This window comes from Lathamus discolor, chromosome 2, assembly GCF_037157495.1.
Source record: "Lathamus discolor isolate bLatDis1 chromosome 2, bLatDis1.hap1, whole genome shotgun sequence".
Lineage (NCBI taxonomy): Eukaryota > Metazoa > Chordata > Aves > Psittaciformes > Psittacidae > Lathamus > Lathamus discolor.
Window position 1 is genome coordinate 4,901,536 of NC_088885.1, and position 26,443 is coordinate 4,927,978.

Genomic DNA, 26,443 nt, shown 5'->3' on the forward strand with positions numbered 1-26,443 from the left:
CAGTAAAAATTGCTTTGCTGAAACTTCTGAGGAGGTTTCAGACATAAAGATAGATCGGAAATCTACCAAAGCTCTTAGGGAGGAGCAGAGAAAAATATATGTCATGGAGAGAACTACGTATTTTTGCAAAACAGACAGCAAATTAAGGAGGAAATAATAGTGGGTGTTATATTTTTGACTGCATTATGGAAATGCAGAGTTTCAACTGCTGATGAACTTGGCCATTACCTGTATCTTCCACTCTGGAATACAAGACTGAACCACCCCTAACATCCTAACCTAGGGTTTTAACTGCTTCTTGCTCTTTATTTTAATGCCAACCTGATAAGTTCTATCAAACGTTCTTCAAGGAACTGTTTTGTTCTTGTCAGATCATCCAGTTCAGCAAATAACTTCTGGTCGCTTCTGTCTTTGTCTGCTGCCACCTTGCTGAGCTTCTCACTGTAATCCAAGACCTTCTCTTTTGCTTCTTCAGCTTCTTTTTGCATCCTGATCAAATACAAAGGCAATTAAGAATGATTTTTAGCTCATGTGCATTCAAGTCTTCCCCATGGAAGAAAGGGGTCCTCCACCCTCATAAACAGGTGGTTTCCCACTGCGCATAGTTTCTACAGTTAGTCAGAATGTCTCCACTTTTCTACATCACTGAAAGTGCACACAGATCTGTTATCTAGTGAACACACTCAGCAACCTGCAATTTCTTGGATGCCCTGCTTATAGCAAAGCTTATGATGGCTACCACACTGGGAGTAAAACAGCTGCTCTTGGAAGCTAAGATCAGCAGCAGCTACAAACCAAGCTTCACATTCACAAAAGGGAAGCAAACCAGTTTCTCACTATGTTCTTCTAACACTGATGCAATTCAAGAACTAAAGGCTAAGACAACTCGGTTCACTGCTCAGTCAGTGGAAGGAAATTTTCCCAGGAAGCTTCCAAGAATGTAAGTTTTGAGTTAACAATATGGCAGTTTCAGTCCTGTGAGGCCCAGCAATGGATTGAAGATGGTACAGCAACACAACCCAAACGGTTGAGCTTCTCTGAACTCACTCAGCCAATTCAACTCTATTCAAATATTTTGACGAGTTAGATTTTGCACTGACAACCTTCAGTACAGATCAAGAATCATCAGTCTTCCCACAAAGACAGATGATATCAGCACAAAAAATGTACAAACAAAGTTGGTTAACCGAAACTCTGTGTGAGCCCATGCCCCATGAAGATCTATTCTGGACTGCCAGCTAACCCACACCACACAGGCTCACATTACAGACCCGTGTTAGATACTTGAAACTGGTAAGAAACATGACAAAGACATGCAGGATGTGGTCCCATTCAAATAATTCTTATTGATTCCCCGAAATATTAAGAAGAGGAGAGAAAAAAAAACTGTTAAAAACCACAAGTTTTCCATTCCTTATGAAAAAGAAAGAGCCAATATTGATGCTTTAGTTTTGTTACTATGCTATAAGGTAAAAGAGGTTGTAAAATGTCTTTCAGTCTCATAAAGGAAGTCATACAATGACTTTATGTCATCAGCTACATTAACAGTACAATACAATAAACCCCAAACCTTGCATTTATGTATGCTATGCAATTTACAGATTTCTCATCTGAAGTGTCAACCTGATGTTTTCCATCAGTGCCTGGGCATTATTTGCCCTATATAAACCCTATGGCATATGCCACTTCATAACCCACAGCCATTTTCAAGATGCTTTGGTTACTGGCCCCTTACTTGGCTTACAACTAACGGTGTAAAGAACCCAAACTCCCACCTTTCCAAGAGTTCTCTCAGAGATGTCACCTCCACTTCTTTCTGCAGCCGAGCAGATTCTGATTCAGACAGCAGCTCTCTTGCTTCATCCAGCTTTCTAGACAAACTTGTGTTTGCAGCCTAGTGAAATAAATGACTGTATTTCCTTACATAGAAAAACAACACTTTACCAAGTATAGGACAATTACTAAGACACCTAAACAATGCTTTAAAAGAATCTGTCAAAGCCAAACCACCAATTAAGATATTCTTTTATAAGCAGATGCTAATTACTTGTGTACTAGTGATTGATTACTCCTGTCACACTGAATAAGGGACAGACTCTAAAGCGAGACAGTATTAAGCCTCTAATTCTTATTAGTCCGTTATCAGCTGAGCTTTTGCCTCCTTATCAAGCAAAATCTCTCAAAGTTAATATCAAAAGAATATGCCCTGTTAAGTTTTTTCACTACCTGAAAGTTTCAAAAGAACAAAAAATATATTCGGAAAATGTTTATTGCCCAAGGAAGTGGTAAATGCCCCATCCCTGGCAGTGGCCAAGGCCAGGCTGGATGGGGCTTGGAGCAACCTGGCCTAGCGGAAGGTGTCCCTGCCCATAGCAGGGGGTTGGAACTGGGTGAGCTTAGGGTTCTTTCCAACCCAAACCATTCTGTGATTCTATGATTATTAAAGCTATATGGCACATGAAGTACAATGGAAACAAAAACTTCTCTCACAGCTAGCCTCTCCAGAGGAGTCTGCCAAACTTGGAGTCCTCAGGGAACATACCTAGCTGCATCTAAAGGTCTGCATGTTTCTGCTAGAAGGCAGGGCCAGGTTCAGTAACCTGAACTTATTTCTGCAGTCCTTACACCTCCATACAATCCTCCTACCTCAACTGTTTGATAAATGCATTGCAAAAATCATGTTTTCTTCCCAGCTGGATTATTTCTCAATCGGATTAATTCTCTGATTCAGTGTGTTTTGCAGCCTGCAAACAGCTGGATCCACACACATGGCTGTGTGCAGTGGGCAAGCAGGGCCTAAGACAGACACCTTTTAAACCTGCACCCCCATTTAGAAGTGCACACATAGCCAGGTTTTACTTAAACCCTAACTAGCTTTCACTGCAGGACAAATCCTAAACGCTGTTGTGCTTTTTGTAATCCCTGTTTCAGTGGCTAACTTTCAGCTGCCAAGTATTTTGTCTGCAGCATCTGTATTTATTCAGGGACAGCCTTACATCCAGTCACCAAAAAAGCTGCTGCCTTCTCAGAGAGGACACTAATGCCTGCTGACACAAACACCTCTGTCTTTTAATCAGATCAAGCACCTACTTGTAACTCTGCAATCTCTTCCTCTGCAGCACGCTGTTGTCGCTTCTGCTCCTCTAGTTGCTCTCTTACTTTCCCACACTCTTCACTGACAGCCTAGCAGAGAGATGGAGCCAGGAGTTAGCATTCCTCTAGCAGCCACCCCTTCTCTTTACCATTTGTCTGTTGTCCCCCCCTCTCTGCACTCCTGTAAAAAGCCCAGCTCCTTCTTCTTAGTAACATTCTGAAGATGCTGGGGGGCTGCTCTTAGGTCCCCATGGTCTTCTCCAGGCTGAAGCCCCATTCCTGAGCCCTCCAGCATAGAGCAAGTGTTCCAGCACTGATCATCCTGAGGGCGTTCTGGTGATCAAGCTGCAGGTTACTGATGGTTTTGAAGGGGCAAACAATATTCCAGACATGGCCTTACCAGTACTGAGTAAAGAGGGATAATCACCGCCCTCGGGCTCCTGCCTGTGCTGCTGTTAATATAGCCCCAGACAGATAAATTCCTCCTTTTGTGTCTGCCGCAGATGCCACAGAGCAGTTGTCTCCCTCTGACCAGTTTTCTCCAGGCAGCCGTCTCCTCCTTCCTGGCCACCAGAGGCGTTTCAAAGGCCTATTTCATGTTACTTCACTTTCCCCTTCACTTCTTACTCTGTGGACACTGGCCTCCTGTTTAGATGTGCCCTTCTGAGATGTGATGTTCTCAGCTGAGGCGCTTATGCATGAGAAGCAGTAACCACTGGGAACCTCTACGAGATTCCTAGCTGTAAATCAAGAGTGCTCCTACTGCCATGGATGGGATAAACACAGCACCACTGTCACCCTTGTGACAGCCAGCTAAGGAGAAACACAACTCAGGGATGCAAGGAAATTCCCCTCTGTTGTGGCAGACTAGCTGTGGTTTACTGTCCCCATTACAGCTCTCAACAAAAAGGCGGCCCAACTTTCAAAATGCTTTGGCTCAAAAGAGGGAGATAACCCAAATCACACCAAGGTTTACAAAGCCTTTATGGAAATGAAACATAAGTGAATGTGTGCTGTTTTCTCAAACTTGTGGGATTTCTGGATATCACCAGTGGCATATACCTCTGATCGACTGCCATTCTTAGCCATGATCTCAGCACGGCAGCACAAACACAATAAAACCTTCAGCCTTTAGGTGTGCTGTTTCACATACACAGGCCTGACTCATGTTTTCTGGAAGCAAAACTTTGATCTTTGCTCCTACTTTGAACAGTCAAACACAAAACTACATGAGGGAATTAACTGCAAAAGGATCTGGTCTCAGTCTAAGTTTGCTTTTGTGAATATCGGTTTTAAGGAGAAGTAGCATTGTGGGTGTGGGGAACAGGTCTTGCAATGTTCCTACCAAAAGAGAAAGAAATCACAGCTGTGAGCAGAGGGAATAGTTCCAGAATACACCACCTTAAGTGCCAACTCCCTCTCCATTACTGGCAGGCTTTTCTGTATCACACGGCCTCTCCACTGTGCTTGGATGGCCACACTACACATCTCCAAAATACTAGAAGAGTGCCAGGAGGATGGTGCCAGATTCTTTTCAGTGGTGCCCAGTGACAGGACAAGGAGCAATGGCCGTAAACTAACACACACTAAGTCTCACCTCAGCATGAGGAAGAACTTTTTTACACTGAGGGTGTCAGAGCACTGAACAGGCTGCACAGGGGGGTTGTGGAGTCTCCCTCTCTGGAGGCATTCAAACCCTTCTGGACATGTTCCTGTGTGACCTGCTCTGGGTGGCCCTGCCTTGGCAGGGGGTTGGACTGGATGATCTCCAGAGGTCACTTCAACCCTAATGATTCTGTGATTTTACCTCAAATAATCCTAGGTCATAAGCATAGAGGCATTTTAAGACTCCCATGTTAAGACTAGCTGTGTGCTAGTCTCAGAGCCTGGCGATCACAAACCTCAGGGTTTCATGCAGTTATTGCTGCAGCAGATGGTAAAGCAGGGGAAATCCCGCACAGCTCCCTCAGCTGTAACCATCACATTCATTTACCTTGAATTTTGTCTGACAATTTAGAATCTCTGTGCTCATTTGAAATTTTATTGCAGACAGCTCTTCTTGGCTGGTCTCTTGGAAACTCTGTGCCCGTTTCGTTGCTGTCTCCAGCTGCAATTGCAGACTTGGGACAGCTGAGGCACATACTTGAGCCTCCTCTAATTTCTCTTGAAGGCTCTTGTTCTCCTGTCTGAGGTTAGAGAGATCAAGCTTCAGCTTCTCCTGTTGCTTGGCTGCCTGTTCTTCCAGTTCTTTGAGGCTTTTTGTAGCCTGGGCTAACTGCTCTTCCGCATCCACCTTTTCAGAGGTCAAGGCACAAATCTGAATACCAAGTTCAGCCATATCTGTGTTGGTCCTGTGGAGGAGATCTTTGTTTTCTTCATTTTCCATTCTAGCAACTTCCAGGCACTGTTTAACCTTGGATAGCTCTTCCTTCATGCTCAGCAGATCATTTTCTAGCTGAGCTTTTTGGTGGGCTGCTGTCTCCTGCTCTTTTTTCAGCACTTCTTCTCTTTCTTTACATTGCACCAGTTCTTGCACATGGTTTCTGTTGAGTGACTCACTCTGCTCTTTAAGCTGCTGGACAAGGGCCTTCTGCTCACCCAAGGAAGCCTCTGTGATTGCCAGCTCACCTCTCATTTGCTCTCTCTCATCAGTGGTCTGCTGAAGCTTGACTCGCAGGTCCAGGACCTCTGCTTGCAGCCTAGACACTTCACCACGGCTGACCTCCAGCTGCTCTTCACTCATGGCAAGTCTAGAGGTCAGCTCTTTTGCCTCCTTCTCCAGAGAAGCTGCCTGCTGTAGCTGATGTTCTTCCACGGATTCCTTTTCTGATGTGAGGGATTCTATAAGCTTTGTCTGATGAAGGCATGTCTTTTCAACACTGAGCTTTTCTACCTCAAGAGCCTCTGACTTCTTCCTATGTCTTTCAGCTTCTGCTCTTAGCTGCTCACACTGGCTCTCCATGTCTTGCAGTTTTAGTTCCTTCTCTGAGATCTGTGCCTGGAGACACTCTTCGCTTTCCTTCAAAGTGCCTAAGCTTTTTTCCATTTGTAAACTGTGCTGTTTGGCACTCTTCAGCTGCCCTTCAAGTGAGGCGTAAGACTCCTTGATGGTCTCTTCTCTTTGCTTTAGTTCTTCATAATCTGAGTGCAGAGCCTCTAATCTCTCCTCCAGGATTTGGCTTTGCCTCCTGGCATTCTGCAAGTTTTCATCCAGCTGTTTGTTCTCACTCCGAAGCTTCTTCTCTTTTTCATCAACTGACACCAGGGCATCATCTATCTCACTCTGAAGCTGTTTCTCAGAGGCTCTCAGCCTGGCTACCTCGGCTTCCAGGGAGGCTTTAGAAGCTTCCAAATTTTTCAGCTTCCCTTCCATCTTCTTCTTGGACTGATGCAAATCCACATTCTCTGCTTTCAGCTTCCTGCCCTCCTCACCCATTTCACTCACTGCAGAGTTTTGCTGCTCCATCTGCTCCTCCAGCTCCTTGATTTTTTGGCTGAGATGCTCCTTCTCAGACAAGAGATTCCGGTTTTGCTCCTCAAGGCTACACACAGTCTGACTCACCTTTGCTAAGCGACCCTCCTGCAGTTCAAGTTGCTCTGCTTGTGACTGGGCTTCCTGTTTCAGTGCTCCTTCCTTCCTACCATATTCCTCCTCAAGTTTCTCTTTTTCTTTCCTTGCTTCCTCAAGACATTTTTCCAGTGACCCCACCTGAGCCAGCGACCCCATTACCTGGGTCTGGAGCTCAGACACTTCCTTTTCTTTCAGGGTCAGGGCCTTCTGAAGTGCTTCCATTTCCTTTGCCATGGATTCCAGCCTCCCAAGCAGCTTTTCACCCTCTTCTTTGGAGTCAGCAGTGAGGCGATTGTATCTAGATTCCAGCTCCTTCTGTGCCTCTTCTTTCAGCTGCAGCTCTTCCCTTGCTGCTTTCAGCTGAGACGCTTGCTCATTATTGAGTCTTTGCATGCCTGCCTTTTCCTTTTCTGATTCCTGAAGCTTCTCTAACAGTGCCTGTACCTGTGGGGCAGAATCACAGTGGGTTGTGGTTTGTTGTCCCTTTTCCTCCAAGGCAGCATCAACTTTTGCAAGGAGGTTGAGGTTCTTCTGTTCTGTGGAACTCAGCTTGGCTTTGAGCTCATCGATGCAATGATCCTTCATAGCAACCAAAGCCTTGGAGGCCTCCAGCTCCTGATTCAACACCTGCAGTTTTGAGGCACAGTCTTCCTTGCTGGCCATGAGCTGCTCCAGTTTTGTTGAATATTCCTTCTGCTGCTCCACTGCATTCAGCTCCAGAGACTGCAGGCACTTCTGCAGGTCATGAACAGTGCTCTGAGTGGTGTGTGAGACCTCACATTGCTTCTGTAACTCTGTGATCATCTTTGTCAGCCGTGAGTTCTCCTCATTGTAGTTATTGCTCTTCTCCTTTTCTATCTGTACTTGCTCCTTCTGAAGGCTGACAGCTGCCTGGAGCTCCTGGTTTTCCATTTCTAGCTGGTGAATACGATCTTGAAGGTCCCTCTGCCTCAACTCAGCCTGGTCAAGTTCTACACGCATCTCTTCAAAGCCCTCAAGGTGTTCAGCATTTAGTGAGTTATTTGCATCAGGGCTGGAGGGAAACTCCTGGGCCTAAACGAACAAAAGGGGAAAAAGCAGAAAGTTTAAGAATGCATTTAAATGGTGCACTCAGATGAGAGCAAATTCAGGTTTTGAATGCACAGTGATGTTGTATGTTGCATTCGCAGCACTACAAGACATCAACTCCCAGGAAACAGGGCTTGTTTCCACAAAAGATAAATGAAAAAGCATGTAGATGAGGCCCTAAGGGTTAGTGGTGTTCTTGGCAGTCGTGGGGTAATGGTTGGACTTGATGATCTTAAAGGTCTTTTCCAACACTTTATGATTCTATCTGCAGGCAGATACAAGGTCTGCGTGTTCATTTGAATCAGCTACTGGACAATTTCCTTTACTTTTAATTAAGAACGCTGTACCAGTAGGTATGAAACTCCTACCATTACATGAGTCATAATCACCATAAAGCTACCAAACGCTCTGGAATGATGCCATTAATAAAGGATCTACTATGTCACATAAACATTTCTTTGTAATATGCTTACCTGCAAATAACTGCTCACTAAACTGCTCATGCTGGAACTGCGACTTGGGGGCTTCCATAAATACGCAGAAGATCCAAGTGAGGACAGTGTCCGCCTGTTGATCACACAGAGAAATAAGCTGTAAGAGAAGTCTAAGCACATACATGCATGTCTTCCTACTCTCATATGTAACATTTATTGACTTGGAACTACCATATACCAAAAGACATCACAGCACCTGCTGTTATGGGGCCAACAACCACTGAAGTGGATGGAAAACAAACGAGGGATATCAAGAAAGCTTATGTGATTGGCAGCCATGACTTCCCACATCCACGAGAACCACAATGCAGCTCTGCTCTAAGCAATTGTATTGCTGTTCGGTGGCGGCTCAACCAGGTGGTGGCAGCATGCCGCCCTCGAAAACACCCACTGGAAAATGGATCTGGATCAGGCCTAGAAGTTACCCCTCTTTGAAGTAGGATCAGGCTGTAAGTGACCACATACTGTCATCTCTACCATTGCTACAAGTGAAGCACACTGCTTGGCTTTCCAGTCACCGCATGTCTCAGCTCTTTAAACAGGAGGAGCTAAGAATATTTGTTCTTGTTCCAGTGAAGATGAGAATAGCTTGGGATGTGGCCTAAGCTGCCCTTATTGGAAGTACTCAGTTACAGAGCATCAACTCTGATCTCTGGTACACAGTATATTGAAAGAAATAAAGGCCAATTTGATCATAGACTAATTACATGGAGAAAGCACATACTGCTCTAACACAAATATTCCTACCTTCAAAAGCAGAAGCTTTAACAGACTCTGAAGAATTTTATGCTATATTTTATGGCCCTGTTAATACTAAATGACAAAGTAGTTCTATCGTACCTGGCAAATGCTGGCCAAGCAGCATCTAAATCATAGCCTCTTGATGCCAAGTCAAACTGAACATCAGTCAGCTCATAGAGTTGACCCACAATGTCAGAACTCATCCTGGAATTGAGAAATGGACTTCTTGCATAGTACCAGTCACTTGAAAACAAATAGATACAAAAATAAAGTAAGTAATAGTCACAAAACTCATTCATAAGTAAAAAAGAACCAGCAGTTTCACTTGCAAAAAGCCCCACAGCATCATTTTCACCCCATCCCAGAAAAATTATGATACGCTATTCTAAACACAAACTGAAACAACCCCTCCCTTTGATATGAATGAAATTAAACAGTTTTCATGAAGTCCACAGAAATATCTTTAGAGGAGCCCCCGCACAAGGTACTTTTTGCTCTAGTGCTTGGGCAAAACACCAGCAAGACAAAATATTTGCTATACACTGGATAATCACACAGTAGATACCTAAAGCACACACTTAAAACATCAGAAATGAGGGACAGAACGCAGCAATCAGAGTTAAATACACTGCATAAATAGATTGCTTTTTCTAAAAGCCATAGCAATGCCCCCCTCAACCAACTATGTACTATCTATCTTTGGTGTTCCTTGGCCAGGAGCAAGCTGTTCCTCTGTGTGACAACCCAGTGACACACGTAAATGCTTTCTGGGGCTCTGAGCAACACATCCAAATTAATCCTCCTTTATGATGTCCAGCACAGAAGATCAAACCCAGGATCTTCAATGCTTCTAAAAATGTCACCTTTGAAACCAACAGACAGAAGCATCAGGACCTCCCACTCAACACACATTTATTTAGCTGTAACAACTTTCAATCTTTACCAGCCTAAAATAGGTATGAACCAGTGACCCAGGCCAAAAGGTCTGTTATCCTTCCTATCCTATTACCAGCTCTCTAAGCCAGCCATTTGGAGAGGTTTCAATTCCTTTCAATAGCTACTTTGTGATGCTGCCTGATCACACTGAGAAAACACCCATCAGTGAACAAGGTACTTTGCTATTCACCTGGTCACCTTGGTGTTCATAAAACATTGCTGCAAGGTGTCTGCTAGCCTTTGGTGCACCAGGGAGTAACGAAGAAATGCTCTTCCTTTTCCAAGAGATGTTCGTAGCTGGAAGGGAGAAACCACAAAAAAAGAAAATTCTAAGTATCATCTGTGATGTAGAGACACAGCCAGAACAGGCTACATATCAACACAAATCCACTCACAATAAGCCACTAGTTGTAAAGGAAGTAGTAAGAACAGAGAGACATCTTCCAACACTGTCACTGGGTGGAATCCTTTTTGAATAATGAACGTGCACCTACAGCTGGCTGATGTCCACTTTATAATAGTGTAAGAGACATCACAGGACCAATGATGCATTTAATATACTGAGTACATGGGTACAGACGATGCTAAGGATGATTCCCAACACAAGGCAAAAATCCCAATGCGCCCAGCAAAGCCAGAAGTGACTGCTTAGGTTACTTGGGATGTGTCTGGCCACAGCTGGAAGAGCTTTAGAGCAGCTCTAGTCATAGAACAAAGATGTACACATACACAAATACACACCCCCACAGACCCACTAACCCTTTCTTAACACTTCAGGCATTAAGTTAATAAAAACCTAATTCTTACTTCAGACCAAGAGCAGCTGCATGACCAAAATTAATGGCTCTTTCCATGAAGACAGCTGTTAAACCAACATAAAGGGCATCACAAAACTCAGTATTTAACTTTGTTACAGCTCTTGACTTTGGGAATTGAGATTTTGGGTTGTCTTTTACATCTGAGCTATTTGCTGTCCTGCAAAATAGTGAAACACTAAGCAGCAGTGTTTTATTTCTCCTAGCCATCAAAGTCACTGATCAATTTAGGAATGGAAACTGATAGTGATGAAAGAATCTCTCACCAGGCAGCCACGCTCCTGACCAAACTGGTCATCCAACTAACAAACCAAATATATTCAAGACTCAGAAATGGAATCCAACATGAGAGCGGCTGAGGCGCAAGTTAGTTGGTTACTGTGAATATTGGTTGAACGGTTAGTGTGAAAGAAGGCTCAAAGACCACACTTCCTTTCCTTCTTCATCAGTATTCCACACTGTTAATGGGCTTCTGCACTCAAGTCAGACTCAGGTTCCTCATTTAACTCACCGATACACTATATACAAAAGAGTTCTTTATAAATGGAACAAGGAAACAAATGTGGAGCAAAGGCAGCAACACCTTCTGCTGCTTTTTTGGTTTGAGTTCTAAAGGAATCAGCCAGACATCTTCAACTCTACTGATCAGCTGAAAAAGTCTTTAAAAATGTCAAATATGGTGAATCTTTCCTCCTACTTAGCGCCAAGTCCTGCTGTAAGCGATACTAAGGATGGCAGCCTCTACCCTTGACGTTATTTTTCATTCATTTTAAGAGAAAATGGCACTACGTTTATGAAAAGGCAAGGGAGAACCAGAGACACACACGACCATCACTTGCATAAGTGGTCTTGAAATAAAGTAAGAATTGGACTATTTGATCCTATATAATTTAGTGCCCTAGTAAAAACAGTAACTTGGTATATTGATAGAATCATAGAAAGGATTAGAAAGGACCTCAAGACCATCCAGTTCCAATCCCATGCCGTGGGCAGGGACACCTCACACTAGACCAGGTTGTTCCAAGCCCACTCCAACCCGGCCTTGACCACTGCCAGGGATGGGGCAGCCACAGCTTCTCTGGGCACCCTGTGCCAGCGCCTCAGCACCCTCACAGGGAAGAGCTTCTGCCTTAGATCTAACCTGAACTTCCCCTGTTTCAGTCTGAACCCATCACCCCTTGTCCTGTCGCTACAGTCCCTGATGAAGAGTCCCTCCACGCAGCTTCTCTTCTCCAGGCTGAACAGCCCCAATGTTCTCAGCCTGTCTTTGTATGGAACGTGCTCTAGGCCCTGATCACCCTCGTGGCCTCCCCTGGACTTGCTCCAACAGCTCCATGTCCTTCTTACATTGAGGACACCAGAGCTGCACACAGTGCTGCAGATGGGGTCTCATGAGAGCAGAGCAGAGGGGAGGATCACCTCCCTTGGCCTGCCGCTCACACTGCTTTACATGAGAATTAAAAATACAAATTCCCACCGGTTTTGGCTGTATTACAAGCAGTGTATTTTCTTCTGGTTTCTACTGCTCTCAAAGACACAGCAAAACGTAAAGCCATATATTATGGTGCTGAACTGATATACTCACTTCTGTAATAGACTTGACGAAGCGGATTCCATCATTAGCTCCCTTGACTTTTGCTAGACAGTCACAGAAATAATCCCAGTAGTCTTTTCTGTTCCCCAGCAACGAGTTCTTTTCTTTCTGGTCAAACTTAAGCAAGAGAAAATGCAATGAGCAAAACTTAAATACAAATATAGTTATACTTAGCTACTTGGAATTCTCTTCCTCTCCCAGCAACATGTGCTTTCATGTCTCCTCTTTGTTTTAGCCAGTGTATCCACAAAGGAAAGAGGCACTGATAGAATCCAGCAGATCCATAAGCTACTTTACAGACAGTAACAGATAATAATGCTCTGGGTGTAATTAAAATACAGACATTCATTCAAAACTGCTGAAACAAAGATTTGCAGCAGATTCAGCAGCTGTTTAAGAGCGACAATCAGTTGCTGAGAGACATGGAAACAAGTGTGGCAACAGCACACATGTATGTACCGGAAGAACCTGCTCTATCTAAATCACCTTCAGAGCAGCAAGGCATTGAGGGCATGGACTGCAGCTTGGACCATCCAAATCCCAAAGGAAAGCTGAAGAGCTTCTACTGAAGCCTCTGCAACCCAATTAAAACTCCCTTTGCCTAGATTAAGGCTAGATTAGCATGTCTTTGTCGCAATCAGTGACATGGATGCACTATGTGTAGACACGAACATACGCAAACTGGATTTCAGTTTGCCTAGCAGAGTCCTCTTTTTACTTGAATTCTGAGGATGGACAAAGAGCAGCATGCCAGATGGATAATCAGCCTTTTGTATTAAGCCTTCCATACAATTAAAATGAATCTCCAAAGTGAAGTTGCTACAAATTCTGCCAGTTACTAACAGCACTATATTTGCACTGTGAACACCTCACTAGTATTTATTTTGTGTTAAAATGTTGTCAAGATCTCACTACCATGGTTTTTTCCATGATAATTTATCAGGAGATATCTTTAAACTCAACCTTAAATCTTTCAGATCAATTAAAAAATACCTTGCATTCTTCAGTCAAACTGCCAGCACTGCCTTTTGATCACATTTATTTACTGTCACTTGAAGTATGTACAATAAGCAGCATATACTTCAGCTCTTACTGAAAAGAGGGAGACTCAACTGGATATTTATGATTATTTGAGTTGAATCCCACAAACTGAAGTGGCAAGAAGAAAAAGCAAGGCCTAGCTTTGATGGTGGATTACGAATGACACACATTACTTTTTACCTGTAGAAGGTACTCGAGCTTGTAGGAAAATTTTTGCAAGTTGACACTGTCATCTGTGATCGGTTCCCCTCCTTCTTTAAATTCTTTGCTTAATTCAGTCACAGCATCTTGAAAACAAGACATCAAAACAGTTAACTACTGCAATAGATATATAGCACTGAATCCATAAATGACTACATGAATGGCTTTTCTGCATGGACATTACATGTGTATTCAGTTTCTTTCAGTCAAAATGTCTTAAGGACAGTGCAAAAAGCTTCCTGATATGTCTGCAATTTAAGACGACCTATAAAAACCACAAAGCTCAAATTACAGCAATCTGTTGCACGGGCTAATTCTTCTTGAAAAGAGCAAAACCTTCTGATACTTAGCAAAACCGAGTAACAGTTGGTAACTGGTTCTTCAGCAGAGGAAAGAGAAATAACTTTTTGCTGCCTCATGTGCACATTAAGGTAGTGCCACAGGACAAAGAGGATTCTGATTAGAAAGGACAAAGCATGTCATCTGCTAGAGGGGATCAGTAACACGAGAACAGTCTCTCAGTCAGCACATTTATCTTCTCCATGCTTTATTCAGGAAGGTTCAGCTTGTGCTGGTTACAAACACAAATGGGGAAAATAACTTACATTAAAATAAGCAGACAGCAACTGCTTTTCCCTAAAACCTACACCCTTAGTGGGTAAGGAAATCCCAAGTCAAAGCAAACTGTAATCTTCCTGGACACTCCGGCCCCAAAAGGGTGCACTTCTCAGCATCAGAAATTGCTGGCTTTGAGCTTGCTTTCCACTTGTTTTTATAATTATTTCAAGTGCCTGAGTGAGCCTTAGCTCACAGTCCCACTTGATCCCCTTTGTGAAGTAAAGTCTCTTTCTGTTAGCAGGCACATACCTCTTTTATTATGTTAATGGAAGATCTAGATTTCCAGCTTTGGTGCATATCACACTTTACATTTAACCAAAATTAAAAGGAGAAATATCTGGATCTTGGTGTAGACAGCTGGTTAGGACAGAGACAGAGCAAGCAAAACAGTTACGAATCTCTGCCTGCCTGCAACAGAGCTGTGGAAAATTAAGTTGGCTACTGGTAGCACAAGTCAGGTGCACAGAAAGCACGTTCCAAGAACAGCAGATCCAATACTCAGCACTCTTCCCTCCACATCTCCATTCCTAGACTGGTTTGGCCTCTTGTTTTTTATCCTTCCCACATTAGCAACAACTCCTCACCAGCTTCCCACCAAGGGAGGGTGTAAAAATCAGGCCTCCTCCTTATGTCACATTCAGTCTTGTAACCAACCATAGCCAACAAAGTCCTAGGGCACACCACACACCCCAAACACACTTCTTTTTTTAATTGTAAAACTTATTTCTCATCTTGCATGTTTAAAATTGCAGGATTTAAAAATGTAAGGAGCTGCAGAAGGTACTGCACACCACTCATGAGAAACATCAGCCACATCTCTATTGAGCACATCACACACCTTGAGCGATGCTGGTACAATTGCTGCACAAGAGTTACACAAGTGAAAACACAACTCCTTCTCTCTGCGTCCAAACACAGAGGTGCATTCCAGCCTACAGAATGAAGCTGCCAGCATGGCACTGTACCTTGCAAGTCCCTGATAATCCGCTGCAACTGGCTTTCACCACCACTTGCTGCCATCCTGAACACCAAAGGAGCTCTCCTTATGGGCTGTTGACCTTCTCATCCATTTAGGTTAAAACAGCAGAATTCGTGTCCTTGATGATCATTGGGCTAATGAAGATGATTCTTCTCTGTGATACCCGCAATTCTGTATAAGTCAAAATGAAAACAAAAGACTTTATAATCTCAAAGAAGCAGAAGAGAGGTGCTCTGGCATTTTAGATCCTGGTTGGTAATGAATTCCCACAAGGCCAACTCTTTTCCAGGAACCTCCTTTCTATTTCCTTCTAGATTTGAACTTCCATTTCAGTTATTTCTTCAGTTAGATCCTTCAAAACTCCTAAGCAAACCTCAGAGAGCAATTTTCCCTTGCTGGAGTTACAACACAGTTGGTCTGACAGCCCAACACAGACTGGCATTTCATGCATTCACCTTGTGACCCTGAGGGTGGTTCTGATGACACGGGACTTTCCCTCCCAAACCCTCTGCCAGATCTTCCCCACAGGCTGCAGAGTAAAATGGTACAATAACTTTTCCATTTCAGAGAGATTATGTCAAGACACAGACTAGGCACAGGCCAAGGAGTCAAAAACTGATGTATGTTTGATTCTCTGGCATTGAAGCATATTTTTAACTCATCAGAGCTACTTAAAAAGTTAGCACTGGTTTTAGCATGAGAAACATCCCCTCCTCAGAACCCACTGTTCCCAATACATGTAAGAGGATACCACTCTATTTTAAGCTCTGTAGCAGCATCCCTGGTTGGATAAATATACCTTGCACCACTTCCCTTGCTTAGAACAATGACAAGTGACTTATACCATTGCAGGAGGTTGGAATTGGATGATCTTAAGGTCCTTTCCAACCCAAACTGTTCTGTGTTTCTATTCTACACCTAGCACTTGCAGAAAATCTTTCCTTTGTTAAATTTAATGTACTAAGATTAATCTAAAGCCTCAAATACTTTACCAACCACGTCTGGGGACCCAAACTTCCAAATACTAACCTGGGAACCTTTGTTCTCAAAAAAGCCCCAAAGAAGCTGCCTAAGGAGGTTACTGAGCATCCTGTTCAGGGGATGTTCAGAATTCTGCATTCTGCCTGCAATGGTACAGCCAAATTTGCAGACAAAGTACTGAATCTTCAGAAAATGTGCTATTATACTTCTGTGCTTTTGTTATCATTCAAGCTCAACAATATTGAAATTAAGTTGTAATTAAAATCTTACAAACTTTCAAAGTACACATGTAATTAGGACAAATTATTACATCTCCCTCCTTTCTTTCACTCCCAAAACAACTACACTGGCATAGCTGAAGCAGGTGTCTGAATGAATAAAATGCACATCCTTCTGCCCTATGTACCGAGGTATTGTTCGGAAATTATCCTGATGTGAGCCTGTATTCTTTTCCATTTGAAACAAAGCAAACCTTAACAAAGCCATACAGATGGAAACACGGGAAGTATAAAGAAAAAGCTGTAATTAATCTACTAGTGCAATGTTTCTCTTAATACCTGTGTTTTGTTACCTGCCGGTTCTATTTCTGCATTTTGATGGCAGTTGTTACGACGCAAGTGTCTCATGGACCATGTGGTGTCTGAGGAAGAGCCTTGGCCTGCAAAATCCCCACCAGAACTGGGTTGTTTCAGGAAGAGGAGGCCAGCACAGCATAACCCTCTGTTGTGTCAAACACAGACTTTTACCCTAAAGCAACAATATTACTTACCCAGGATTCCTATCTTGATTCTGAGTGGTCATATAAAGCACCACATTTCCTTGCTGAGTTTGAGTACCAGTGAAAAAAAAAGCAAGAAGGGAACTCAGTAAGTCAACGTTTCCATGTCTAAACATGAGTATTAATATCAGCTGTATTTGTTCACTTTAGCAACTGTTACAGAAAAGAGCTTAAGTGAGAAGACTGTGCAATATGGGCAATGGAAAACCAAAACATGTGGCCAAACAAAATGCTCTTCCACACACAATGGGAGAAAAGAGCAAGGACAAACCAGGGGATCCTGCCTATCCTTCCCAATGGCTGGAATAAGCCCCAGTTCAAGGTTCCAGAGGCACAAAGACTATGCAAGAGGCATGCCAGGAAAAGTGAACAGGCCAACTGCAGGCATGAACAGAGATCCTGGAAAAGAAGGCAGTTGGGAGTTGAGCTCCTGTCTGCTCCCAGCCACCCCCTTCCTCAGTACAGGGAGCAGGATCTCACAGCTTCCCCCGCCCTTGCATCAGTTCCCACCCATGAAATGTTTATTTCCTCCCTTCTCTTCCCAGAGGTAAAAGGGATCTTTAAACCTGGGCCATTGCACAAGGAGAATCATTGAATCACAGAGTGGATTAAGTTGGAAAGGACCTTAAAGATCATCTAGTTCCAACTGCCTGCCATGGGCAGGGACACCTTAACGTGCTGAAATGTTTTCTACCTGCCTTCTCTGCAATATGGGAAGAAAGGTACTCCATGGTCCTTCAAGATGTGGTCCTTGAAAACACAGTCCATCTCACGGAAGGGTTCAGAGCTCTCACTTCCTATGGCAAAGAAAGCTGACAATGTACCTTAACTGGTTTCCTGAAGTTTCAAAACAGGAAGAGCTTCTGTAACACCTGATCTAGTCCTTCCAGGCCACAGAACATTTTCCTCAGGGTTCTTTAGAGCACACCCCTGTTCCTCCCCAGTATTTCCCATCTTATTATGTAGGCCTGTAAATATTTGCTAGGTGAAAACAGCACCACTCATGTGTCAGGCACGAGTGGCCAGCTGTGGGCCAAAAGCTTTCAAGATGATGCATCGCTACATCTTATGCAATAGCATTTGACTAAGGAGGAGGGCATTAACTGACACAAAACTGCACAGCTGCAATGACATCAGTGCAGTTACACTAAGGACCTGGCACCCAGAGGGCAGAGGAAACAAGACAGGGCATGTCACCAGTCCCTCCTTGCACTCTTGGGCCGTGCCTGCTGGTGTCTGAAGGTGGCTGCTCCCTTCCTTGTTGGCATAAGTACTGGTGTGGGGGTGCCAATCTTCTTTACTGAGCAGGATATCCTGGAGATTTAAGTAAGAAGCAGATAGGAAACAGCCCACTTACAGGAAAAAGACTGACCTGAAGGGGAGCGAGACACATCCAAAACAAGAAACAAAATTACTGTAATTAAACTGGTTAGTGGAGCAGCTGCAATGACCCACTTTTAATCTGATTTCATAACATTTCTCCTTGTGTTTCTGTAGGCATATTTGCATCTCCAGCAGCTACATTCTGCTTAATTCATTGGTTAGTTTTGACCAACCTTGACAGAAGGTAGAGGTGTTCAAAATACTACACTCCTCCATGTGCAATCACACCGGGAAGCTGGAGGAAGTCCATCAGCAGAGGTCCTCCTCATTGATAAAAAGGCTGCAGCGAGACCTGTGTTACAGCCTGGTATCAGAGAATAGACACACCACGCAAGTAATTTTCAGTGTATACTAAGGGCAGAGCTCACATTTCAGACGTGGTGTAACTCAGTTCAAAATCAAATAATAAGGGATGATCGGGGCTGAAGCACCTCCCGTACGGAGACAGGCTGAGAATACTGGGGCTGTTCAGCCTGGAGGAGAGAAGCTGCGTGGAGGCCTCAGAGCAGCTTCCAGTGTCTGAAGGGGGCTACAAGGATGCTGGAGAGGGACTCTTCATCAAGGACTGTAGCGATAGGACAAGGGGTGATGGGTTCAAACTGGCAGTGCTCAAGGCCAGGCTGGACGGGGCTTAGATCAACCTGGTCTAGTGGAAAGTGTCCCTGCCCATGGCAGGGGGTTGGAACTAGATGATCTTAAGGTTCTTTCCAATCCAAACCATTCTGTGATTCTATGATTCAAATCATATTTGCAAGGTAAATTCATTAGAAACCAAGGCCACAACTGCCTGCTGCTTACAAAAATACTTTACATTGACATAACTACTCTGGTCTAGCCACTCAGAACAAGGACAACTCACCACTTGGCACCCACTACTATCACCAGACCTTTATTTGGTGCCTGCAATTCCATACCTGTTCTAACACTCTGAAACAAAACAGACAAGTGAAGCTATCCAGCCAAATCCTACATTCACAAGTCCCAACAACTGTAACTGCATTATTCTCTTGGGTAATGTGGATCTTGGTTTGTCCCATAAAAGCAGATACTGCAAGGCACACTTCTGGAAAGCGTGTGGACAAAAACGACCTACTTGGTCAAACAATGGTAAAAGAAACATGGACAAAGAACACTGAATGCAAACCTCACAGGAAAGATAAAGTGGGAGCTGGGGAAAAAAAAACACCTCTACCTCACAGGACTGTACCACCACTGGTTCAGTTAAATTATTTCATTCCAGTAATGGTCTGGGGAAAAGCATTTTGTACTTTGTTGTTGCAGTAAACATCAGAGCAGCAGTGGAATTTACTACAGCTGTGGAGCTAGCTTTTCTCCTTTTGCACCACAAAGCTGCACATCCATAAAGCTAAAGAACTGTTTGCTGGAAATAAGGGTGTGAGGTGGACTCCAAAAAAGACAGCACGACTCTTCTGTCAGGCACACACATATGCTTGTACTGAGCAACCCAACCCTTTGTGCCCTACACTGCATAGAAACATATGGGACTGATAAAAACACACACTGGCCTATGTGAAATAGGAGCATTGAAAACAAAAGGTAGGAACAGCCTGAATGTCAGACAAAGTTTCCATTCCAAGAAGTGAAATTTCCTTGCTGAATTAACCTTCCCCCTTTGTTTTCTGCACCAACAAACCTTCACATTTCAATTACAAAACTAACGTTTTGAAGGAATAGTTTTTCTTTCTTTTAACACTTCAAACCTAAGACCATGCTGCAAACCTATGCTGGATTTCCACACGCTCATAGACACAAACCTCGTTGTGAAGTGTTCAGGCATATAAACCTAGATTCATAGAATTCCAGACTGGTTCAGGTTGGAAGGGAACTTAAAGCTCATCCAGTTCCAACAGCCTGCCATGGGTAGGGACACCTTCCACAAGACCAGGTTGCTCCAAGCCCCATCCAGCCTGGCCTTGAACACTGCCAGGGATGGGGCAGCCACAGCTTCTCTGGGCACCCTGTGCCAGCGCCTCAGCACCCTCACAGGGAAGAGCTTCTGCCTTAGATCTAATCTTTCAGTACTAACACATAATCCTGCAGAAAATATGCATCCAGAAAAACAAATTCACAGAGTATAGCTCAGCAAAAGAGAGCAACCAGACAAAGTGCACAAAGCCAATCACTATTTTGCAGATGCCTAGCAGAAAAAGTAGCATGCTTATAGTTAGGGGGTCCCTGCAATAAAGAACTTTTGTGGGAAGGCCCTTGTGCTTTAGCCATAATTGCATTTAACAGCATAAGAACACAAACTAATGACATACACAAAATCCTGCTTTAACCCCTAACCTGACAGGAGAGACTGACACAAAAGAGTTGGAAAAGTTTTGCATAATCTTTGTGCAAACTTCTCTATTCTATGGACACCTGGCCTGCATTCCCCCTTTATTCCTTATACTTGCAAGCTGTTCTTTGGAAAAGCTCAAAACTAAGCAACACAATCAAGTATACAAGTGGCACAATAACAACTCCATGAGATAAGTTAATATTTAACCCTCACTGGGGAAAGCTGACAACCCTAACAACGTTTATTAATGCTGCATTTCCCAAATTGGATCTCTACTGTAAGACCTGACTTAAGGGCAGATGCGTTAGACCAGGAACACAAATTCCTGACTGGAAAAATACAGTGCTTTGTCTGATATTCCTCACATCAATAACTGCTCAACAATATGAACTCAAATGACCACTTCCTGCCACCACCACCACCACCATAGGGATGAGCTTGTACGTATCTCACAAAGTCAAGCCTGCCCTAGCCCTGTCTTATGACTAAAGAAGATGTCTGTTTGAGGAAGCAGTCAGTTCACAAGGAGAAGAGAGCTCTTCTGATAACAGGAATTACGCTGGTATCGCTTTTAACAAACACGTCTGCCCTTTTCCCTTAGGACACCCCAGACTTCACTGTGCGCCAGGAATGCTACACTGTTTATTAACATCTAGCATCTAACTCCCAGAGACTTGCTTCTCCTCAGCTGCTCCCATCCTATTTCACTCCTCCAAAATGTACCCTGCTGCCACAGCACCTGTATGGCTAGTTTAAAAGATAGATTTCATTCAAAAGTTCTCTTCCCTATTTGCATTCCCATTCTTCCAAGCCATTCTCCCCATGTCCCTATGTACCTGCCCTGCCACAAAACCTGCTCTTCCTCTCTATAACTCACCCAACTATTCTAACCTCTTGCATTGCAACTATTCTAACCTTCTTCAAGCCAGGCTCCTGCTGCTGAAATGATACTCTGAGGAGGACCACATAGACACCGACAGACACCCTGCCACAAAACCTGCTCTTCCTCTCCATAACTCACCCAGCTATTTAAATCTCTTATGTGTTTTCAAGCCAGGCTCCTGATGATCAGATGCTACTCTGAGGAGCACCATATAGATACCTACAGAAACAGAAACACTATAGGTCTTCCAGCTGCAAAGGAGCATTGGTGGTCCATGATACTTGCTCATGGTACAAGCTTGGAATCTTCAACAAATCTCAAGGTTTTCAAGTCTCCAAAGTTGTCTCTGAAGTTTGTTAACTTCCTCAGCAAGCTCCGCCTGCCTACAGCATCTCAGCCACCTCTGGGCCTTTGGGATAGTTAAAAGCAACAACCACTGCGTCCTAACTCTGAATGGGAGCTTTCCTTAGGAGAATTTCGTTACCTCTGCATCTCCCGTTCCACGCTGACCTTCCAAGCTGAGGTTTCAGAAGTACTTGAAAAGGCTGCCTCCGACTAATGGTTTTGGGCAGTTTGGCAGGTAGATGTTGAGACTTGCTCATCTGTAGAACTCCATCTGTCCTCCATCCAGCCAACGGCAGCAGTAGCTCCCTAGCCCATATGTAGTTCCCAGGGAACTAGCAACAAGCAACACTGAAAATTATAGGTTTTGGGCACGCACACATAAATCAAATATGCGGTGTGGCAAACACATTAAGCAAAAACCACGCTGAGACAACCCAAACTGACAGGCCACTGAGTGAATCATGCTACTCCAGAGCGAACAGCAAAATATCCTGTTTCCTTTCCTCTGTAGCAGGAAGTATGGAGTATTTTCTCTCTCTCTCCCTCTTTTCTCCTGCGAAGGTCACCATTTTGGGGGAAAAGGGAAATTCCAATTACAGATCCCAACTATTTAAAAGCCTTTGGAAGAGAGGCCTGTATGAGACTGTCACCACTGAGCTGTAAATCCAGGGTCATGGTGGACACACTCAGGGGTTAACTGTTCACAAATATCTCTGCTGAGATCACTTTATCATCCACAATCACAGAGCACTGTGATGGACAAAAACACTAACCCAAAGGGAAGGGTGTACAAGTCAAGGCCCTGTGCAGCAACAGCTTCCCAGAGCTATGTTCTACATAGAAGGTTCTGCTCCTTCTGCCAGTGTTACAAACTGTAAGGCCTTCTTCTGAATACATTTGGGCGAAGCATTCAAACTTACTACTGTTACAGGATTTTTGGACACAAAGAGCAACCACTCCCTGGACAAACCCTACATGAAAATATGAACTAAATTAGATACGAGCTGCTAAAAAGTCTCTTTGCACTGGCAAAACCAAACAGAAATAAAACCATCGGAATGCAAATAAATAGGAATGTGTCACAATAAAAGCACTTAGGGCTCTTTCAGTTCCCTCCGGTTTAATCATCTCAACAACATTTAAGGAATACCAGAAGGATTTGGCGTTTATTTGACAAATAGGCAATTGTTCATTTTAAATGGGATCAACTAAGAAAAACAAATAACACTCTAAACTGAAAACAATTCTCTGCACTACTTTTCCTGGAGTCCACCAGGTCATTTCTGTACTTACACATATTTTTCTTCACATTTTGAATAGCTTTCTTTCCCTATTTGTTCCTTTATGTCTTGATCCCATACCAACCAAGGCACAGAAGACCCTGGCCTCCAGGATGTCTTCCTTTTATGCAGCAGTGGAGAGAGTGACTGCAAATACAATACACCCTTTCACTGTTATCAGATGGTGTACGTAAAAGGCTACTTTATACATGAAAATCGGGCTCCAAAACTAACTGGCTTGTCAGAACAAGTAGTGAAACCATATTCACAACAAACACTGTCAAATATATGTACTGCAACAACAGCAAAATCGACTATCACTCGTTTTCCACCACATCTCAGATACAACTTTTTAACTGCGGCGCTCTCTTCTAAATGTGAACGTTCAGAAACACTGTTTGGAACGTCAGGAACATTTTTTAAACTCAAGCACTCCCATGAGGATCACTGGAAGACTCCAGGAAGTTGCCTTGTACAGAATAATATCCAGAAACCAGAACACGCAGTCCTGCAAGGCAGTTTATCTCCTCTGCTGCGTGTCCTGCAGCATCACGCCAGAGGCAGTAACAGAGAACAAGTCACCATGTGGCCCAGCAAACAGAGCCTGTGTTTTACGCTGGAAGTTTAATTCCAGCTTGCTTCCATGGGTGTGTGAAGCCAGAGCTGGATAAAAGCAAACACCCACTTGCACTCTTCAGCACTGGTACTCCTCCCTCTCTGTTTACACTTGAAAAGTAACTGGGTTTCAAGGGAGAGGCTGAGCCACGAGCGTGACCACCTCCACAAGCCAAGGAAACCTTTGCACAGGCCAAAACCAGCAGGAGGCTGGGTGCAATGACCCGGGGAAGGCAAACACCAGGGCCCTGAGCTCTGGAACAGGCAGCAACAGATCCACCAGCGTCCAACACATGGCACAGCCCCGCCACAGCCCCACTTACCACCGCAGCACCTCCGCCCGAGGAGAATCCAGAGCACAAAGGCAGCAGATGACCATTTCACTAAAGCCTCGCTTTCCCCCCCCTCCTCTTCCTTGCTGGCTCTGGATTACCGGGATCAACGTAAGAGGACTGGCTGCAACCCCAGCTCTAGAGACAGACCCGGCCCGTCTGTGCCAGCAGAACTCTCCCTGTCCGTCTGTCCGCCGGAGATTTGCCGACACAAGGGCGAGCAGGATTAGGGCTGCAGCAAATATTTGCCCGTCAGCACTTTATAGCGGGTGAAAGCACGGACACGGGCGGGCGTTTAGTTTCTAGCAGGGCCCCAGGTGACTGCTCCTGCTGCTGCACACAGTGGGGTGGATGACGGGACTAAACAGTGCCTATGTGGACCTAAAGCCACCGCTCACCGGGTACAAACAACGACGCCTGAGATGGCGGGGCCCGGGTGCTGGCTGCCACCCCCTTAGGGGCAGCCAGCGCCTGGCCGGACACGGGCCGCACCGCGGGGTAGACGTGGCCGAGGCCGGCCCGGCGCTGAGGGGCCGCAGCTCAGCTCTTTGCCCCCCTCCACCCGCCCCACCGGAGCTCCTCCCCTCGGAGCCGAGCTCCGAGCGGCAACAAGTGGGAGCCGCCGGAGTTACTTCCCCCCTTCCCTCCCTTCCTGCTGCCGCACTCCCTCAGCGGGGTGTGCGGGCGCTGTGGCACGGTACCTGCGCGGCCGCCGCCGCCATGTCGCGGAGAGGCGGCCCCGGGGTGAAGCTCCGGCCCCAGCGCCGCTCCCCGCCCGACTACAACTCCCGTGAGGCCGCTGGCCGTGCCTCCCCACCCCCGGGCGGGGTGCGCTGCCGGCCGGGCCCGGCCGCCTCAGCGGGGAGGCCGGGGGAAGGCCCCGTGGTGGAAAGGGAGGGGATTTAAATGTCTCCGTGGGGGAGATAGCCGCTTTTCGCCACAGCTGCGGGGTCTGGGGGGGTCACTTTGAAGGGGCTGTGTTAATGGTACCCCCAAGCACGGGCACGAAGTGTAACTGTTTAATACAGTACGGACTCGCTCTTAGCACAGTTCGCCATGGGTTTGTTGTCGGGGTTTTGGTTGTTCTGGGTTATGTTGGGGTTTTGTGCATCAGTTCATCAAGCTCTTTGCATGGGCAGTTGAAGTGGATGTGGAAGTCGGGCTCAGCAAATCCAGGGCACAGCAGATCCCCCCTTTCTGCCCTGGTTGACAAAGGGGAAAATCCTCTTCCCACAGCTGAAAGGCGTAGGTAGGGATTAATAAAGGCTACAAACGGGAAGGAACTGTGAGGAAGTGGGTGTGAAACTGGAAGAGGTCCCCTTCCTGAGGTGGCATGCAGGGGGTATGTGGTGCATGGCCTTCCGTAACACTCCCACACCAGCTCCTGCGAGCAAAGTATTTCCACTATCCAAATCTTAACCCTTCCATAACACATGTGATTCTTTAAAAGGTCATTTCTTTCACAGCAGCTGAAATAGGCTGCGCTGGATTTGCACTTGAAGCGTACTTGAAAGCTCGGTTTCTATGGGGTTTTTTTGCACGTTGCTTTGGTAAATAAATGGTTTTAAATAAAACTCGTGACCGAACAGTTTGTCATCAGTTCTTGTCACAAAGCCAACCGTAGCCTGGGCTGCATCAAAAGGAGCGTGACCAGCAGGTCGAAGGAGGTGATCCTGCCCCTCTACTCTGCTCTTGTGAGACCTCACCTGGAGCATTGTGTGCAGTTCTGGTGTCCTCAACATAAAAAGGGGTAACGGGTTAAAACTTAAACAGGGGAAGTTTAGATTGGATATAAGGAGGAAATTCTTTCCTGTTAGGGTGGTGAGGCACTGGAATGGGTTGCCCAGGGAAGTTGTGAGTGCTCCATCCCTGGCAGTGTTCAAGGCCAGGTTGGATGAAGCCTTGTGTGGGATGGTTTAGTGAGAGGTGTCCCTGCCCATGGCAGGGGAGTTGGAACTGGATGATCTTGAGGTCCTTTCCAACCCTAACTATTCTATGGTTCTATGATTCTATGTTAGCGTCATAATCTTCAGTTTAAGGCAGCCATAAGGTCAAAGCATCATATTTTCAACGAATAAATACATGTAATATGTAGTCACTGCATGCCACCATCATCCTCGTTCGTATATCCTCAATTTCAGGATGACTAAGGGACCATAAGTTTTGGTGATTAATCTTCCGCATGGTTTTGCGTAGCTCAAAAGCATTCTGATGCTCTCAGAAGTGCAGGTTATAGTGATACCTGGGAATAAAGGGTTAACATTGTGCCTGCTTGCTTAAGCAGTTGCTGTGCTTGGTGAAGCAGAACCGTAGGAGTCAAAGTTGCTAGAATGGTGGGGCAGAACTGTAGGAGTTACAGCTGCCAGGCAGAATTGTAGTAGATAAGATTC

General features: G+C 44.9%; 1 protein-coding gene across 4 annotated transcripts in view; it reads right to left on the minus strand.

Moving 5' to 3' along the window:
- Positions 1-24,897, minus strand: part of FYCO1 (FYVE and coiled-coil domain autophagy adaptor 1) — a 41,887-nt gene extending 16,990 nt beyond the window's left edge. The window contains exons 1-11 of one of the 4 annotated variants that reach the window (XM_065665547.1): positions 24,755-24,897; positions 15,138-15,322; positions 13,534-13,640; positions 12,304-12,429; positions 10,094-10,200; positions 9,067-9,210; positions 8,206-8,299; positions 5,087-7,717; positions 3,091-3,183; positions 1,776-1,894; positions 322-489 (exon numbers count right to left, since the gene is read on the minus strand). In XM_065665547.1, coding sequence (XP_065521619.1) covers positions 322-489; positions 1,776-1,894; positions 3,091-3,183; positions 5,087-7,717; positions 8,206-8,299; positions 9,067-9,210; positions 10,094-10,200; positions 12,304-12,429; positions 13,534-13,640; positions 15,138-15,192 — 3,644 coding nt within the window. In that variant the 5' untranslated portion in view covers positions 15,193-15,322; positions 24,755-24,897. Of the gene's footprint in view, positions 1-321; positions 490-1,775; positions 1,895-3,090; positions 3,184-5,086; positions 7,718-8,205; positions 8,300-9,066; positions 9,211-10,093; positions 10,201-12,303; positions 12,430-13,533; positions 13,641-15,137; positions 15,323-16,901; positions 16,930-24,044; positions 24,122-24,754 lie in introns of those variants that run through there. The other 3 variants (XM_065665551.1, XM_065665548.1, XM_065665549.1) reach the window with 3 other exon arrangements.
- Between the last annotated feature and the right edge of the window lie 1,546 nt (positions 24,898-26,443).